Consider the following 16371-nt stretch of genomic DNA (forward strand, 5'->3'; position numbering starts at 1 on the left):
CGCACGTATAGGTAGTTGGAATAGATAACAGGCAAATTTAATAAAACAATAACTAAATAAATCATTGCAAATAATAATAAATGTTCTGGACACTCAAAAAATTATTTGCTTCGATAGAACTGATGATGACCAATTTTAATGACACGCATAACGTTGTTGGTCCAAGGAGGGAAGCCCTCTTTGTCGGGATTGTTATAATGATCACATCCGCTCGTCGGGTCTTGGCTTAAATAAACAGAAGGTAGCGGAAGGTAGCCAAGCATCAATGCGTCTAAAGGCAGCCCGGCTCATTCCGGATGCCCTCGTCAATGAGATGACGTCTATCGGGATTCCAACACTCAAACTGAGCGGGATGGAGACAAACGCCAGCGAGCGTCTTACCTCCCCAATATCCACGGTTTTGATCAGCACGGTTCTTATTAAATTACAACCCAAGCGACTGCCCGCTGTCCAAGTTCCGGTTCACCCCTAGGTTGGGCAAAGACGGTCTTATGCAAGATTTGGTAGTCCCATGAATCTTTGTTACCGCTTTGTTAAGAACGAGACCAGACGTTGTCGTCATATTTAAAACACCGACGAAAAACAACATTAATTGAAATTTAGTATGTACAAGTGTGTATTAACAGTCGGTACATAATATTTATTAATTTGAATGATATATAATTGTCGCAGTCGCTTTTCGGTTGACGCGGAATACCATTTGGCGCTTTTTTCAAATAGCAAAATCCTCGTCCCTATATTATCAGCAGGGTGATTTGACTGATTTTTGTGACCGGACATTCACCAGTAGTGGGAATCTGAATAAACATCCGAAACATCGATAAACATCGTGGCATAGCCCTACACTCGGGAGAGAAAACCTTTGAGTGCAAATTTTGCTCCATCAAGAAATTTATAGCCTACCCAGCAGTCTTCGAATTCGTCCAAGCCTCGAGCTATTGATTTAAGACAAGAAGCGATGGTAGGCGAGAATGGATGGACAACCTGGAGATCAACTTATTAGCGCTGTTTCTGATGTAGCTAGAAAAGGTCAAGGCGCTAATAGGCCTACAGCTCAAAGTTTTAAAATCAGTAATGAGAACCGATGACAAGTTTTTAAGTTGAGTTGATTCCCTTAATAATTATTATTTGTTTGTCTTTGCATGTTTTTTTTTGTTTACTTATCGAGTAAAGAAAAGTTATTGCTATAAATATATAGTTAAATCATTTCAGAACAGAAACTGGTTGCGTTTAGCGGGCAAAACCCGTTTATTTAGAAATATCACATAATAAAGAAAAACAATTTTCAATCCATTTCTTCCAGGGTAGAACCTCGAGCTCCCTGGCACCTACAGCTGCAAGTAATAAATGGGTTTACCGTCTGAGGCTAGATCGCATGGATGCAGCTGCAATCCATTAGCAGCAAACTTCAGCTCCATTTTAATTCTGCGTCCTTGAATTGTACACCCGTAACGGAAGAAGAACATCGCTCTGGAAGCGTCGCCCGCATTGCGGAAGAGAAGTAATGCCTCACCCGTGTAGAGACGGTTTTCATCCAAAACCATGCTCAAGGAATACACGGGCCCAACTAGACTTTCAAAGAATGAAACGATTTGTTCACCTGTCGCTGAGTAAGGCAAGTCGTACAGGTGAACATATTCCAAGTTGTGCTCGTTCATTTGGTGGGAGTAATATGACGAGCTTTCTTGCGCAATTTCAGACGGTGAGAGTCGGGAATGAACCTCTCTTGATTCGGTAGCCGACGGCATTACTTGTCCGTTAGGGACGTCCATATCATCAGGCTCGATGCAAGTGGCCGGAATTGATTCTCCATAATCGTCAGGTATACTACTAACCGTGTCTGAGTCTGCTACGATCTCCGGCAATGCGGGAACAGACGACGGAACAGATAGAAAATCTTCAATCGTCGAAATGACATCAATCCCTTCGCCCGGGTTGGCGGTTGGCAATTCAGACAGTAAAGACTTTTGGAATTTCTCTACTCGCCTCTTTTCCCGTCTCCTGGCAGCTAAATCTAAGTTCTTTTTGGCCTTTTTGGCCTTTTTCTTTGCTGCCCTAATTTCATCTTCTGTAAGGGAATTTACCGTATTTTCGAAACCGCCTGGTGATGACAGAATTGATGAGAGAGACACGTCTAAAGATTTAGCAAGCTCGATTCCACCACTTTCAAGTGGAAGAGCGACGTCCAAAACTGATCCAGTAAGCTCGATTCCACCACTTTCAAGTGGAAGAGCGACGTCCAAAACTGATCCAGTAAGCTCGATTCCACCATTTTCAAGTGAAAGAGCGACGAAATCCAAAGCTGGACCTAAAAACTCGATTCCACCATTTTCAAGTGGAAGAGCGACGTCCAAAACTGATCCAGTAAGCTCGATTCCACCACTTTCAAGTGGAAGAGCGACGAAATCCAAAGTTGGACCTAAAAACTCGATTCCACCATTTTCAAGTGGAAGAGCGACGTCCAAAACTGATCCAGTAAGCTCGATTCCACCAGTTTCAAGTGGAAGAGAGAAATCCAAAGCCGATCCAGTAAGCTCGATTCCACCATTTTCAAGTGGAAGAGCGACGTCCAAAACTGATCCAGTATGCTCGATTCCACCAGTTTCAAGTGGAAGAGAGAAATCCAAAGCCGATCCAGCAAGCTCGATTCCACCAGTTTCAAGTGGAAGAGAGAAATCCAAAGTTGGACCGAAAAACTCGATTCCACCAGTTTCAGGTGGAAGAGAGAAATCCAAAGCCGATCCAGCAAGCACGATTCCACCAGTTTCAAGTGGAAGAGAGAAATCCAAAGTTGGACCTAAAAACTCGATTCCACCAGTTTCAAGTGGAAGAGAGAAATCCAAAGCCGATCCAGCAAGCTCGATTCCACCAGATTCAAGTGGAAGAGAGAAATCCAAAGCCGATCCAGTAAGCTCGATTCCACCATATTCAAGTGGAAGAGAGAAATCCAAATCCGATCCAGCAAGCTCGATTCCACCAGTTTCAAGTGGAAGAGAGAAATCCAAAGCCGATCCAGCAAGCACGATTCCACCAGTTTCAAGTGGAAGAGAGAAATCCAAAGCCGATCCAGCAAGCTCGATTCCACCAGTTTCAAGTGGAAGAGAGAAATCCAAAGCCGATCCAGCAAGCTCGATTCCACCAGTTTCAAGTGGAAGAGAGAAATCCAAAGCCGATCCAGCTAGCTCGAATCCATAAGTCGACGATGAAAGTGTATCTTTTGTATTTGCAAAACTTAAAAGAACACAAGAGGAACGGATCTTCTCCTTCTTAAGTAAATCATATCGATTTCGACCACCAAGACGCAAAATGCGCCTTATCGAACCAATGAAACCCATTCTCAAGACGATGAAACTTTGCCTCTTTTCGATCGTAAGGAACAGTCAAAAAACAATTTTCAGAAATAACTTGAAAACTTACTGAAACTTCTAGAACAGATATGATTTGCATAGTTGGTTAGAAATGCTTATGTACTTTTTCAACAAACCAGTTGGATTTGCAAGTACTTCCTTGTTCACATTTTATGAAATTTCTATTTACTTCGTATCGAGCAATGCTTATTAGTTTAGATACTCTTCTTCTACTGGTTTTTAGTTACATTGTTCAATCAATGTCGAGCAATTACTACTTAGGGCATAATTATAAAAAGAACAATAAAAGACCGAATAGATGGAAAATTCTTTTATTGCGCAATACTTAAGAGTCTACTCTATTAAAGACGTTGAGGACTCTATCTGGCGGTCAAGTTTAAAGTGCGATTTTATAAAAATGGGGTTTTGCCTTTTTGGTGGCAACCTTGCACGTTCTTTCTCTTCTCTGACAGGGCAGTCTGGCTACTTCACTACTCGATAATTTCGTTTTTTTCGAGTTTCTGACATTTTGTGCTGAAAATGTTAGTTGTAAGTTTTTTGAATTTGTAGTTAATTTTAATGCAGGCATGTAAAATTTTCAATGTAAACGTCTTTTTTAGAAAAATTTTAGTTGAATTTACATTGTTTATCTATTGGTTTTGTTTTTCATTTTTTGTGAAGCTTCTAAAAAATTTCCCAAGTCTTTTTATTAAACAGTTAATGAAATTTTTTTTTATAGATATAAAGGATTGGATTACGGAACGAACCGTGATCCTTTAACTACTCTTTAATAGCCTTGAGATTGATCTTATTTGTGATCAAGTTCACGAATTGGTCTTATATTGTCCATTTGGAATTGTTCACCAAAGGTCAGTAACATTCTGATGAAAGCAAATACTTTGCTTCATCCTGTGATTCATAATAACTTGCAAGATAACAGTTTGTCAGATTAGCTGGATGTGAGTAATTTCTACATTACTTGTTTTGTGATTTTATTATGAGATTGAAACCATGGTTTAAAGTTCAGTTTCTTTATAATCATTTTTCTGTACAGTAGTTTGTGTGGTTTTTAGAAGGATTTATGTACTAAATCTAAAATTGCATTCAAAACCTTAGGAACAAAGATTGGAAGCCTGGTCCATGTCGCAAGACAGATGCTGTAAGAATTGCCGCAACAAAAAGTATGGTTTACTTCCTCATGACTATGAACCATATCCTTGATGATGGACTCAGGTATGGTGCTTACCCAAGGCTCCCATTGATTTCCAATAATTAAACAAATAATTGAGATCTTTCTACTTAGAAGACTGCACAGTTGTTGTGTATTGTAAAGCTTCTTTCAAAGGCTTCCACCGACTTATACCGAAGAAGCCAACGGAGACGTGATGTTGCAAATGGTTCGTAATGCTCAAAAGACCAATTTGATTTGTTAGCGTAATTAAATTGCTTATTATTGGGAAAGAATATAGCAAAAAAATGTATACTTTTGTGGGGATAAAAAGAGTGGCGTCCATTCTATTTAATGTTGATCTCGTAAAATGAATTAACCACATCACAAACAATTTCTTGACTCAACGTGTTATATCGTTGTGTCACCATTTATATTTATATTTCAGTAGCCCGTGTTTGTAATAAGGAGTAAATTTCAAATCATGTGCCTTAACTCATGATCGTCATTCCGAATTGCTTAATAATGCACAGATAATTCCTTCAACGAAAGACTTTGCACATTTTCACAAACGATATCATCTGTGATTATCCCTAAGGTAAAGGGCTGTATAAAGCAATAATAGCAATAGGTGAATAGGAGCCAGTAATTTCACGTAGATAATTATTTTTAGTCCACCTGGCTGAGTAACGTAGTTTATTTGTTTATCAGTTAACCTATCGTTAAAAACCTCAATTCAGAAGATGAAAAACGAACAACGGACTTTCGATTATAGTTCATTTATTTCTCTAGATTGAAATTCAATTACATATTTATTGCCCGAGAAATATCCACCTCCTCAGTCTCCTTAGCCTACTACCTCACTTTATTTCCGGTGTCGAGATGTCACATTCATTTTTATTTTATGGGGTATGAGCAAGAGTCGAAATGGTAGCTCCTATGGGCGTGTAGAAAGGTTCGGCTGGGGCACCGGAGGCCTGCTTCCATCGTTCATATGTTGTTCTTTCGTCGTCAATTCCAAATGTTGCAATGAAAATGTTGACGAAGGTGATGGCAAAAATCAAAACGACCACAACATCGTTCAGAATTCTGGTTGCTTCGTTAACCTCTCTGCGCTTGTAATCCTTGCGACTAACGAAGACGAGCAGCACACCCGCTAAGATCTGTAATAATAAGTAACGAGTCGAAGAGCCATGAGTCATAAAAGGCAACGTTATTAGTCTACTTGGAGAGCGATGCTGATGCAAATAAGTGCAATGTTCATCTTGTGATGAAAATCCCAATAAGGGGATCGCATGACGTACCGCAATTGGCTAGCGTTGGCCGTCAACAGAGCAATGTCCATCATACCTTGTTAAATCCATAGAAAACAGCCAAGTTTAATTTATCGGATTTCAATCGAATAAAGGTTAAAAGTTAACTCAATTTTCACCTTGGGAAAAATTCTTCTTTGCAGTATAACTGATATTGCCTTTGTTATTATTGAAACCGTCGTTGTTCTCTCCATTGTTATTATCTTGGGTATTTCCTGACACAGTTGCAACAATCATCAGTCCATTATTATTTGCTCCTTCGCCAACTTCCGTGAGTGGTCTTAACTCCTCCAGTGGAACAACTATTCCGGTAGGACGGTGAAATGCGCCTTGGTCTCTTCTGTGCTTTTCATTATCAAAAGCCATAACTTTCTTTTTTCTTCCACTATACGAATAACGTAAAACAAATAAGTAAATTGTGAAATGAACATATAAAAAAGACTTAAAATTTGCAAACCCGGAAGTCGCAACTTCGTCTTTTATCAGCCACACCCCTTCAAATCCTATTCCGCAGATTCTTCAAGTCGATTTCAACGTTTTCGCAAGATTCACTTGAAAAATGGCTCTTAATTATTTAAACCTATACTCGATCCAAAAATTTTTAACATCACAATTTGGTGATCGACGCTAACAAACTGATGACCGTACACAAACCACATCAAAAATGTAATAATAATAGTCCAGTGAGTTTGCTTTCTTACTTTGCAGCTGCTTACGTTTGGCAATTCGGTCACGCGCTAGACGAATAAGACATGAAAAGTTTTATTAATAATCAAACCGTGTGGTCGACCTTCCGGATTCGGTTTATAATTTGTGTTAATTTTTTTAGTAGTACCTAGATTTTTTTTAGGTCAAGACATAGATCAAGAAAAAGTTTATTTCGGTTTATTCAAATCTTAACGAACACAAATATTCAGAGGACAAATTAAAAAATTCAGCTCGGAGTATCCATCACGGAAGGATATGCGGATGAGTTGATCGACTGACGGGAGTAAAGTTCAATCGTGAGGGAAGAAAGGAAGACGGGAATTGACTTTTGGTTGGTTATGTGAAGTTGAACTAAATCGTCGATGGTGTGGAGGTACGGAGTATCCATAACCATCAAGCCGGCGTCAACGTACTAAGAAAAATAGGTTAAAGTTTTCATATATAAACACAGACAAATTAGAAATTTACTTTAAAACAGAGGCTATCAGTGTTCGACTCTGAAAACACAGATCTAAGGGTAAATGTTCCATCGCTACTGTCCACCTGATAACCAAAGAGTTCAAACACTCCTCTGCGGAATTCAGAGCAATATTTTTTAAACACTTCTTCCATGCGTTGGTTCATCATTTCACTAGATTTCAGTTTCTCTTCTAGTTCTGTAAATAAGGTATTTTTCTTTAAGTATTTCATCAGATAACCACAATATTAATTAAACTAATCAACCTTTCAAGCGTTCGGGTGTACATCCCTGTTCAAAGTGATCTCCGACCATTAGAGTAAGATTTTGGGAATGACCAGCTTCCATCAAACGAACTCTTTCCCGTAGACCCTCGTTCTCTTTCTCAAGTTTTGAAACTTGCTCCAATGTTTTTCGGCGAACATTATCCAAAGGATTGTTGGTAAAGTGGATAACTCTAGTATCGGTGGCCACACTCTAATAATAGATTTTTAAAAAAGGTATTAACGGATTTCGGAACATAGAATGACTCTACTACCTTTGACTCGGCAAGCTCTAACTGAGCCTTTAAAGTGTTGATAAACTGTCTCAGTTCAGCCACTTCTTTGGTCAATTGTTCTTTTTCTTGTGTCAGCTTGCTTACTGTTTCATTGTTAGCCGGGGGTGTAGTACCTGGAGATGAAACTAACTCCCGATATTCATCCAACAGCCGTTCAAGTTCGGCAATTTTCTTTGTCTCCGTTGACGCCGTAGCTGGAGCTAAACAAAAATTTATTATAACAATTATAAACTATTCTAATTGTTAGCGGATTTATCGATGGAATACCTCCTATACGTGTCATCTCGCCTTCGTACATTTCATTTATTGTTCGGTAATGATCGCGATCTTTTTGAACAACATTTAGTTTTCTTTCAAGTTTTCTAATGCGGTCTTCTAGGTCCGCTTTTGCCTTGGCTACATTTTTCAATGTTTCAATCTGGTCTCTTAAGGTTACATTTGCTCTAAAGGAAAAATAAAAGTTGTTTGTAACTTGAAGATCTGGACGGTTCGGGACTCATATTTTTCATAACTATTCAATGATACCTACCTATTCAAGGAATTTATTTCAATCTGGAGGTTCCCCAGGTCATCAGTAAGCTTGAGCTCCTTTCGCCTCATGTCCTCCACCTGAGTCTGAACTTTAGAGAGACTATCTGCATCAAATAAGCGACTAGCCATGGATTCCCAGTCACGGAGGTGCGATGCCATTTTTTTAATCTCTCCCTGTAATACAAATATCTATTATTAAAGATACAAAGAGTAATTTTATTAGTAGACAATCACCTGTAAATCAGGTATAGCTTGACACTGTTCCTTGTATCTTTGAACACTCTCCTGCAAGGCAGATATTTTCTCCTTTAACAGCAGTTCATTTGCAGCTGTTTCTCGATATAATTTATTGGTCTCTTGCAGCTGCAGAAGCTCTTTTTCTAACTGAAATTAAAAAATGGAAGAATATTAAGTTTTTTTGATTGTTTCATAAACTGCAATTAAGCACACACCTGGGGAATTCTAGATAGTTTTGCTTCTTGAGATTGAGAAAAAGTTGTTCTCTGAGCAAAAAGTGCATTCTGCATTTCCAATATTACTTGACTCTGCTGCTCAATAACTACCTGATGGTTGGATGATGGGCTCACCACTCTTTCTTTAAGTTTAAGTTGATTTTTCGCTTCCTCTGCTTCCATTTGATATTGACTTACTTTCAATAGAGCATTTTCCAATTTGAGTTCTAACTTCTTGATTTTTTCTTCATACCCTTGTTCAATATCAATGATTTTCTGTTCTGATACAGCAAGTTCCTTACTACATGATAGCTTTTCCTCCGCAGAAAGTAACTTAATTTGCTCAACTGCTTCTGTTTTCAATAGATTTTCTTTAGACAATTGTTCATTTTTTAGATGAAGTTGCTTGATTTCCACCTAAACAAAATCTGTTATTTCTAGTTTAAATAAGTCAATGAATTTTTTTAGTAAACTTACATAAAGATCATCAATTTTATCTTCATAATGTTTAACTTTGGTCTTGCATGTCTCTTTCAAATTTGACAGGTCATGCTCGAGTTGATCCTTGGCTGTCACAAAATTATTCAATTTCATTTCTGTCTTGATAATTTTCTGCTGCAATTCAAGAATGTTGGCCTGTTTTTCTGATAATTTCTGTTCATACTGGGCTCCAACATCTAGCTTTGTTGACTTATTAAGTGATTGGCTGAACGATTCAGCTGCATTTCTTTTAGAAAAAAGAGAAGATTCTCCTGTAAAAGAATTTTCTCCAGTAACACTAGAATCAAAGCGAATTTTCTTGGGAAGAAAAGAATCCAACGTAGAAGTCCGCAAGGATGAGGTAGAGACAGCCATGCTTGCTGGTTTCCTCTTCATACTTAAAAACTCCATATTAAGAGGACTTCCACCTTCTTGGTTTAATTCATTGAAATATCTCTGAACCTACCAAAGAAAAAAGAATGAGTATTTAAAGAAATGCTTAATAAGTATTTGTTATGAACATTTTACCTGATGTCGGAGGACAGTCGAATCTAAGTCATCGACCACATTTCTAGAGGAGTTTTCCATTTTTTTAAATGAAGTCAGTATGCTTAGTGGAAGGACGTAATTGGTAATTAACAAATTAAAATCTGTTTATCTGATCACAAATTAGAGACGTCAAGTCGGTCAACTTTTAAAAAATGTAGTAGTGTTCAAACTCAGCGTCGCCGTCGTCTGTAAACTGTAACTAAATCAAGAGATGCTATATGGAATCCCTACTTGGTGGGAACGGAGTTCGGAAAACCGCAAAAAGAATGTCGTTCAGTTTCCGCAATTTACTTATTTTTTTTTTTTTTTTTTAATTTGGATTTATGCTTGGCAGATGGTGATTAGGATATTTATCCCTGAGGTATATTTATATACGAAGGTCCTTAACAATATAGGGTGTGGGGTATAGGGGGTAGGGTAGTAGTAGCTAGTAGTGAAATTCAGAGGGTTTAATGTCCATTTAGTTATCCTTTATACGTTTCTTCCCTGAATGACCAATCGTCACCAAATTTTGTACATAATTCTGTCAAAATTTGATACATGTCCTAACGGGGTTTCATTTGTTTTCATTACTGTTTAAAAAATTTAATTTGCGTACTTGTTACCTAGCTGGTTGCCGAATCCTAGGCAGTGAATTCGCTTTTTTGCGTAACCTTCCAACTGTCAGTGCATGCTCAGCAGTGTAAACAAAAAGAAAAAAAAAGTTTGGATCTTCCCTAGCAAGACAAGTTTTCTGCTATGGGAGTGGAGAGTATTAATTATTTGATTTGGTTTTTATGTTCGATTTCGATTTCGTCTTTATTCTTCTTTTTACTTTGTATTTTCCCACTTTTATTTTTTTAACCCTTTTAGTTTCATAATTAACTCTTTTTGTTTACTATTTTTTATCTTGATTTTAATAAATTTGGTTGTCAGTAAAATGTCTATGCCTCCTTTTTTAACAGTTAGTCATCAACCAAGAAGTTGAGGAACATTTTTAAAATGTTAGATTATATTCATTTTGAAGCTCTGGGTCATCTCTCCCTTCTTCCTCTGTCCTCTCCTCGGTCATCAAGATCTTCTTGCGGTCGTGAAGAGTTACCACCGATCTTCCCCTTCCATTTACCTCCGAAAGCTTATTAAGAGGAATTTTTCAAAAATTTAGTTTTCTTTTCCGTATTGATCGAGATTCGAACCCCGAACCATGCGAATGGGAGCCTTGGTTGATGACCATTAGACCATCATTGTTACATAAATAGAAGGGAAAAATGGGTATGATGGTAGTTCGCTATCTATTAGCCAAGACTCATGTAATGCAACATGTGACCGCATGATATAATTGTATTGTTACTCTAGTAATAAGTGTTACTTTAACTTAATCTAAACATGAAGTGCGACGTGGGGTGGCGGGGCGAAGCCTCCGCCACACCTAAGTCGCACCACTCATAATATTATGAGTGGTGCGACTTCGAATATTACGAATATTATGATAATATTGACAGATTATTAGTCAATTAGTTAATAAGAATCAATTAATTTAAGAGAATAAAGGGAAACAAAATTTTCCAAACATAATAGTATGTATTTATCTACTATTTAACCTTGATTTTCTGTCTCCTTAACGTTTAAAAACATTCCCGAAGGACATTACCGAAGGAATCTTGTAAGTAGGCCTATGTAACACAATATAAAAGGAATTTATCACTGAACCGAAATATCTAACTTCTCGTCCAAAATATTTTGTAACAGTGCAGTTTTTTATTCTGAGCCGAATTTTTTAGCTTAATGCCTGAAAATTTTTATTCGTTTAACCGGCTTAACACTTAAATGAATAAATCGAAATAAACGTTTTCTTTATAAATTTTATTGTTTCGAATTTAATTTACAGCCAAAAACATTCGACTTCGACAGATTAGACGAGAACTAAGGTTGGCCAAACCTTTTCATAAGTTTTTCTTGTTCACAAAGGTCCTTTTGAACTTTCTTGCGCATGTAAAAGATGGGGCAATCCCGACTAAGTTTAAAAATTAATCAATTATAACATGAGTCTCAATTCAAATACACAACACAAATACAACTTACTTTGAACAGAGAACCTCCTCGTTAAGGCTACCTTGACAACGCTGGCACTCAGTCCAAAGACGGTTGAATTTTTCTTCAAGAGCGTAAAGTTGACCAACTTCTCTCTGATAAAATTCCGACTCTTTCGGCTTACAAAATCTGTTTAATTTTATTATTAGGATATTGAAATTTAATAAAAGGCGAAAAATTATTATGATTATTACTTGCAAACGGCACTGTCATTTGGAAGGACAGTCTTACATCCAATACAAGTTGATTTGCGGGAAGTAAACTTCGCCAGCCCACCTACTTTTGAGGTGATAACTGAACGTGTTCGAGTATGGTCGCCATCTAAACAAATAAATAGGTTATATGCGCTACATGTATTCACACAATGTTGTGTCTGTTTACGTAATAACGAAGATTCCGCTTTGGATCCAAGGATTGGTTCGAAAATTCGGACAAGAGGTTTCGAAAGTTGATTTTCTAAATAGTATTGTGCATCTATGGGTATGCTGTTTTCCAGAACATAAATAGGATCTTCAGCCTAAAATAACAGTAAACAATTAACAGATTCACGAAAAATTTCAAAGGAGCTGAAAAATGTGTACTTTGAGATAGGCTGGAGTGTTTTTCGCGGCGGCAATAATGACGTAAGGGACTCGATCACCTAATTTTGGAGCAGTACCAGCGTCTCGTTTACGCATTTTGTGAGCTAATTCCACGTGTGCCTGTTTGTTAGCGTAGTCCTTATCCGTCTTGGTCAGCTCCTACAACCCCAACACGATAGACTTAACAGTTTTAAAACATCCTCGGAACGTGACAATCATATTTTTATTTTCTCTTAGTAGTTACCTTAGTAATTACTAGGAGTGAAATGTCGACCTTGTTGCAAAGCAAGTCCGAAATTGTTTGTTTTGCGTACTCCAAGGCTCCATCTGGATCTCTATTATTTTTTTGTTAAAATAAAGGAAAAGTATACTTTATATTAGGATATCCATGTGATATATAGCGTGACAACTGTTTACCGATCCATCAGGATTTTCTGAAGACAGGTGTTGATAAGGTTAGCGACTAGCTGACAGTTGTCTCGTCGAACTGTTTCAATACCTTTGCAATCCATCTTGTCAAACTGTTCAGGTTTGGTCCAGTACAGTCCTGCGTACCTATGAATAAGTAGGAAGCCGTTATAAAATCGTTTCTGCAATTAGTACATTTGAAAGCAGAATTTACCTCTTTTTGTTGATTAATAAATAGGGGAAATAAACTTTTTCGAATTCCAAATTAATGGGCTTGATGAACTTAGCCGATACAAATTCGGCTGCTTCCCGACCTAAAACCATCGCTTCTGCTACCGTAGATACACCGAACTTCACCATCACAGAATCTGTGTCACCGTAAATTACCTACAAAATGTTCAGATTCAATTGAAACCGATAAATGTTTTTGCATTGTGCAATTCTTTTTCGTTTACCTTGGCATCATGAGCATAGCCATTCTCAACGCGAAACTTGGCTTCCACTTCCGTACTAGTTTTCTCAATCATCATTCGGCCGAACGCTGTTACACTTTGCGAAATTTCTAGACACGGTAATTTTCCGACTTGAGCGCCAGTGAAACCATAAACACTGTTGGCTGAAATCTTTAAGGCGAGCTGGCGACCGTCAAGAACCTTCTTTCTTAGAGGATCTGTCTCCACAGCCAAATCCTTCTTGGCTTTTTTCCTGGCCGCCAACAGTGCTTCCAAAATCTCCGGTAAGAGTCCTTTCCGCACGGAGGCCTTTACAAAGTAGTTGCCTGCAGGTGTTTTGATATATTGGTCCTCTTTCAGCTTATCCTTGTCACGCGGATTCAACAAGGAAGTATAGCACAAGTTGTGGGCCATCATAATGGAAGGATACAGCGAAGAAAAATCCAATGTAGCGATGGGTTGACTGTAGTAACCTCGAATAGGTTCGATAACTGTCGCACCTTCAAATTCCTCTCCCGCCTCTGCTTTATGGACGGGCATCAATAAGCCCTGTTCCTTGGCCTATTCAAAGTGCAAAAGTTTTGTAAGGATTTTCTAAAATATTTATAGCTTAAGTTTCCTTACTTTTCTTAACAACTGTGAGACAACTTTGATCTGTTGGCCACGAGTTAATAGGTAGGATAGGGGTACGCCTGTTACACGAGCCATTTCCATGTAGTTAGTCAAGCACATGAGCTTGTCTAGCAGGCGAAGTGGTAGATGGGCATCTTTAAGGCAGTAAACCGCAAGTCTGTAAGACTCAAAGAAATGTTGAAGACATAAAAAGTATACAAGTTATTTGAACTGAATACCGTCGACGAGTTTGCGGATTGCCTTCTTGCAATTCCGTGATAATTGAATGATGGACGTCTTCCTTTTGCTCGCATAAAAAGTGGTAGCTGACCGAATTGAGAGTGTAGGAACGAAGTTTGTAATCACGTAGCAATACTAGAAGAAGATCAAACTGGACACGGCCTTCAATGTTGATGCTTTTGTTTTCCCTGCGCCCCATTTGCTTACTCTGAATCATCGTTTCTTTAATAGCCGATCTAATAGCATTGTAATTTTTAATTAATTATTATTATTTGATTAATTATTAATCGAATTATTTTTGTATGTATTTGCTCGGTGTGGCTCACTTTTTATCTTTAATGCGTCCAAGGAAATCAAATTTGCCACGCTTCAAGTGTTTTGCGCGATTGAGTAAATACGGCAGATCAAAATTACAGATATTATATCCAGTGATAATATCTGGATCGACTTCCCGAACGAAATCGGCCCATTTCTAAATGCAAAAAAAAACTTGTTTTAAAAATAAATTAAGGCAAACTTTTAAATAATTTTTTTACATCAAGCAATTCGTCCTCCAATTTATAAGACATCACTTGGCTGCCAATAATTGGGGCACATGTATCTAGTGTCATGATGTTCCGAATAAACGGCTCCGTCTCGCCATATAACGACACCATGTTTGCAATTTGAATTACTCTGTCCTTGTCCGCCTCAGGGAAAATACCTGTCATTTAAATAAATCGTACATGTCATCCACGATTGAGAACATTAAAAACGAATACCTTTACGACCGGCGCATTCAATATCAAAGCTCAGAATGCGGAAGGGCGCAACATCTGCCCATTCCCCTTCGGGAGCATGAGAAATCACTTTGTTCCATGCGACGTCCACTTCGATTTGGCATCTTCAAAATTTAAACCTTTTATATTTATTTCTTTTTTAATTGCTTTATTGAAGAATACCTTGTCATCGGTTTGACGGTAGAATGAGGTCGTAAACGCCAGCTCCCTGGCGGTAGTTCAATCCAATTGCAACCAACAATATCTGCATCAACCATGTACCTTTTTATCACGATAAAAAATCATTATGCTTAATGACGTCCCACAATTTCACATACCGAGTAACATACCTGATTTCAAAATCAATGTTGGATTCATAGGCCACATAGGCCATGGAATTAAAAGGAGCCGCAATCTCTCCGCGTTCCAAGAGTCGTTTCGCAGCGGCGATAAAAGGAGGAAGGGCGAGTGTAATCTGAAAAGAAATTTGCAACCATCATAATACATAATCATTTTATACTAACTAAGAGGTGATGATTACTTTCAGGAAAGGACATTTCTTATTCTCGTGGTACCCATACATGCTCTCCCTTTCCATGAACTCCACCGCGAGTACAAACTCGTGAATTTCCTGTTTGGACCTGCTATCCGCAATTAATGCCTTGTTGAGAGCTTCCTGAAACTGCCGACATTGTTCAGGCTATGACAAAAAATAAGAAGAAATGTTTAGTTGCAAAGAGCAGTTATTTTTAGATGTCTTAAATTACTGAACAATACCATGAAATTGGTAGGTACAGTAACATAGAGGTATGGAGCAAAACCATGAACATGACAGCAAATTGAATTTTGTTGACGGGTCACTCCAAATATTCTCATTGTAGCAACTGTTCCTGACTGGGCACCTGGCATTCCTTTCATGGCCTTATCAGTGTAATAGTCTATATCCAGCTGTTGGAAAACCAAGCGATCGTTTTCTTCAGACAGTTCAGGAGCTGAAGGTCTTGCCCATTTTGCTGTTGTCTGCTTGACTTCAGGTCCCTAATAACAAGGATGTCTCAAAAGTATGGTAAGAACAGAAAATGTTTTAACGCATTTGATTTTCATTATATGTTTGCACCTGTCCAATCAATTCATCTGACTCCATTTCTGCAAACATAAATGCCTCATCAGGCTCTTCACCAAATTCTTCATCATAAATTGGTTTCTTTTCATCTATTCCTCTGAAAATACAGTTTTATTTAGCAATTGCTAAGCCCTTTAAAAAGCAAAGAAATAATCACTTACTTAATTTTTTTGGCTGGTGGAGGACCACTTTTACCACCTGGGCCTTTATTTCCAAAAGGTTTACTATTGGTATTCATGATTTTTTTCTAGCTCCACAGTTAAAATATTTCGAACTAGTTGCAAAAACAACCTAAAACGAAAAATTTTCCTTTCTTCGACAGCTGTTTCAGTGCGCGCGAAAAATCATAAGATAAAGCAAGTAACCAGAACATAATAACAGTTGAGTTGCCACATTTATTTATTTTTCTCAAACTCATTTGATAATTTGAAATGAGATAAATTGGCTTATTTATATACAAGCATTTGTAAAATATTTTTTAAGCACACCGAGAATTTTAAAAATAAATTTCTTTGTAGTCATTGGAAATTTGAAATATTCATGCCAATTTGATGTCGTAACAA

General features: G+C 37.8%; 3 protein-coding genes and 1 long non-coding RNA gene across 5 annotated transcripts; 1 reads left to right on the forward strand and 3 right to left on the reverse strand.

Moving 5' to 3' along the window:
* The first annotated feature begins 3791 nt into the window (after positions 1–3791).
* Positions 3792–5156, forward strand: LOC124320722. 2 transcript variants are annotated; one of them, XR_006914026.1, is made up of 4 exons: positions 3792–3896; positions 4087–4216; positions 4464–4580; positions 4651–5156. It is a non-coding gene; the product is annotated as an uncharacterized LOC124320722 (long non-coding RNA). The 2 variants fall into 2 exon arrangements; XR_006914027.1 differs by having other exon boundaries at positions 4654–5156.
* Positions 5157–5278: 122 nt separating this feature from the next.
* LOC124320721 (ninjurin-1-like) lies at positions 5279–6528 on the reverse strand. The gene is made up of 4 exons (XM_046783587.1): positions 6286–6528; positions 5948–6213; positions 5741–5865; positions 5279–5678 (listed from the first exon to the last, which is right to left on the reverse strand). Exons 2-4 carry the CDS (start codon positions 6192–6194, stop codon positions 5418–5420), a joined length of 633 nt encoding a protein of 210 aa, XP_046639543.1. The 5' UTR covers positions 6195–6213; positions 6286–6528; the 3' UTR covers positions 5279–5417.
* Positions 6529–6697: 169 nt separating this feature from the next.
* LOC124326583 (mitotic spindle assembly checkpoint protein MAD1-like) lies at positions 6698–9763 on the reverse strand. The gene is made up of 10 exons (XM_046785494.1): positions 9544–9763; positions 9013–9477; positions 8536–8952; positions 8318–8467; positions 8082–8257; positions 7820–7995; positions 7532–7752; positions 7260–7470; positions 7005–7192; positions 6698–6948 (listed from the first exon to the last, which is right to left on the reverse strand). Exons 1-10 carry the CDS (start codon positions 9601–9603, stop codon positions 6763–6765), a joined length of 2250 nt encoding a protein of 749 aa, XP_046641450.1. The 5' UTR covers positions 9604–9763; the 3' UTR covers positions 6698–6762.
* A 1624-nt stretch (positions 9764–11387) lies between these two features.
* Positions 11388–16160, reverse strand: LOC124325734 (DNA polymerase delta catalytic subunit-like). The gene is made up of 20 exons (XM_046784443.1): positions 15970–16160; positions 15803–15905; positions 15463–15723; positions 15227–15385; positions 15036–15160; positions 14869–14967; positions 14689–14810; positions 14464–14630; positions 14254–14399; positions 13927–14163; positions 13700–13865; positions 13079–13636; positions 12838–13010; positions 12633–12770; positions 12460–12550; positions 12216–12374; positions 12016–12151; positions 11829–11955; positions 11626–11763; positions 11388–11557 (listed from the first exon to the last, which is right to left on the reverse strand). Exons 1-20 carry the CDS (start codon positions 16044–16046, stop codon positions 11467–11469), a joined length of 3273 nt encoding a protein of 1090 aa, XP_046640399.1. The 5' UTR covers positions 16047–16160; the 3' UTR covers positions 11388–11466.
* Between the last annotated feature and the right edge of the window lie 211 nt (positions 16161–16371).

This window comes from Daphnia pulicaria, chromosome 1 (genome assembly GCF_021234035.1).
Source record: "Daphnia pulicaria isolate SC F1-1A chromosome 1, SC_F0-13Bv2, whole genome shotgun sequence".
NCBI lineage: Eukaryota > Metazoa > Arthropoda > Branchiopoda > Diplostraca > Daphniidae > Daphnia > Daphnia pulicaria.

Bases quoted from the DNA above. Each gene is read 5' to 3' on its own strand.
- LOC124326583 (XM_046785494.1), bottom strand. From the start codon at position 9,603: ATGGAAAACTCCTCTAGAAATGTGGTCGATGACTTAGATTCGACTGTC. The intron at 9,478-9,543 runs GTAAAATGTTCA...TTTCTTTGGTAG, and splicing joins CGACTGTCCTCCGACATCAG to GTTCAGAGATATTTCAATGA. The intron at 7,193-7,259 runs GTTGATTAGTTT...CCTTATTTACAG, and splicing joins TACACCCGAACGCTTGAAAG to AACTAGAAGAGAAACTGAAA.
- LOC124325734 (XM_046784443.1), bottom strand. From the start codon at position 16,046: ATGAATACCAATAGTAAACCTTTTGGAAATAAAGGCCCAGGTGGTAAA. The intron at 15,724-15,802 runs GTGCAAACATAT...CCTTGTTATTAG, and splicing joins CAGATGAATTGATTGGACAG to GGACCTGAAGTCAAGCAGAC. The intron at 14,164-14,253 runs GTGAGCCACACC...CAATGCTATTAG, and splicing joins GGACGCATTAAAGATAAAAA to ATCGGCTATTAAAGAAACGA.
- LOC124320721 (XM_046783587.1), bottom strand. From the start codon at position 6,194: ATGGCTTTTGATAATGAAAAGCACAGAAGAGACCAAGGCGCATTTCAC. The intron at 5,866-5,947 runs GTGAAAATTGAG...GGATTTAACAAG, and splicing joins AAAGAAGAATTTTTCCCAAG to GTATGATGGACATTGCTCTG. The intron at 5,679-5,740 runs GTAGACTAATAA...TTATTATTACAG, and splicing joins GCATCAGCATCGCTCTCCAA to ATCTTAGCGGGTGTGCTGCT.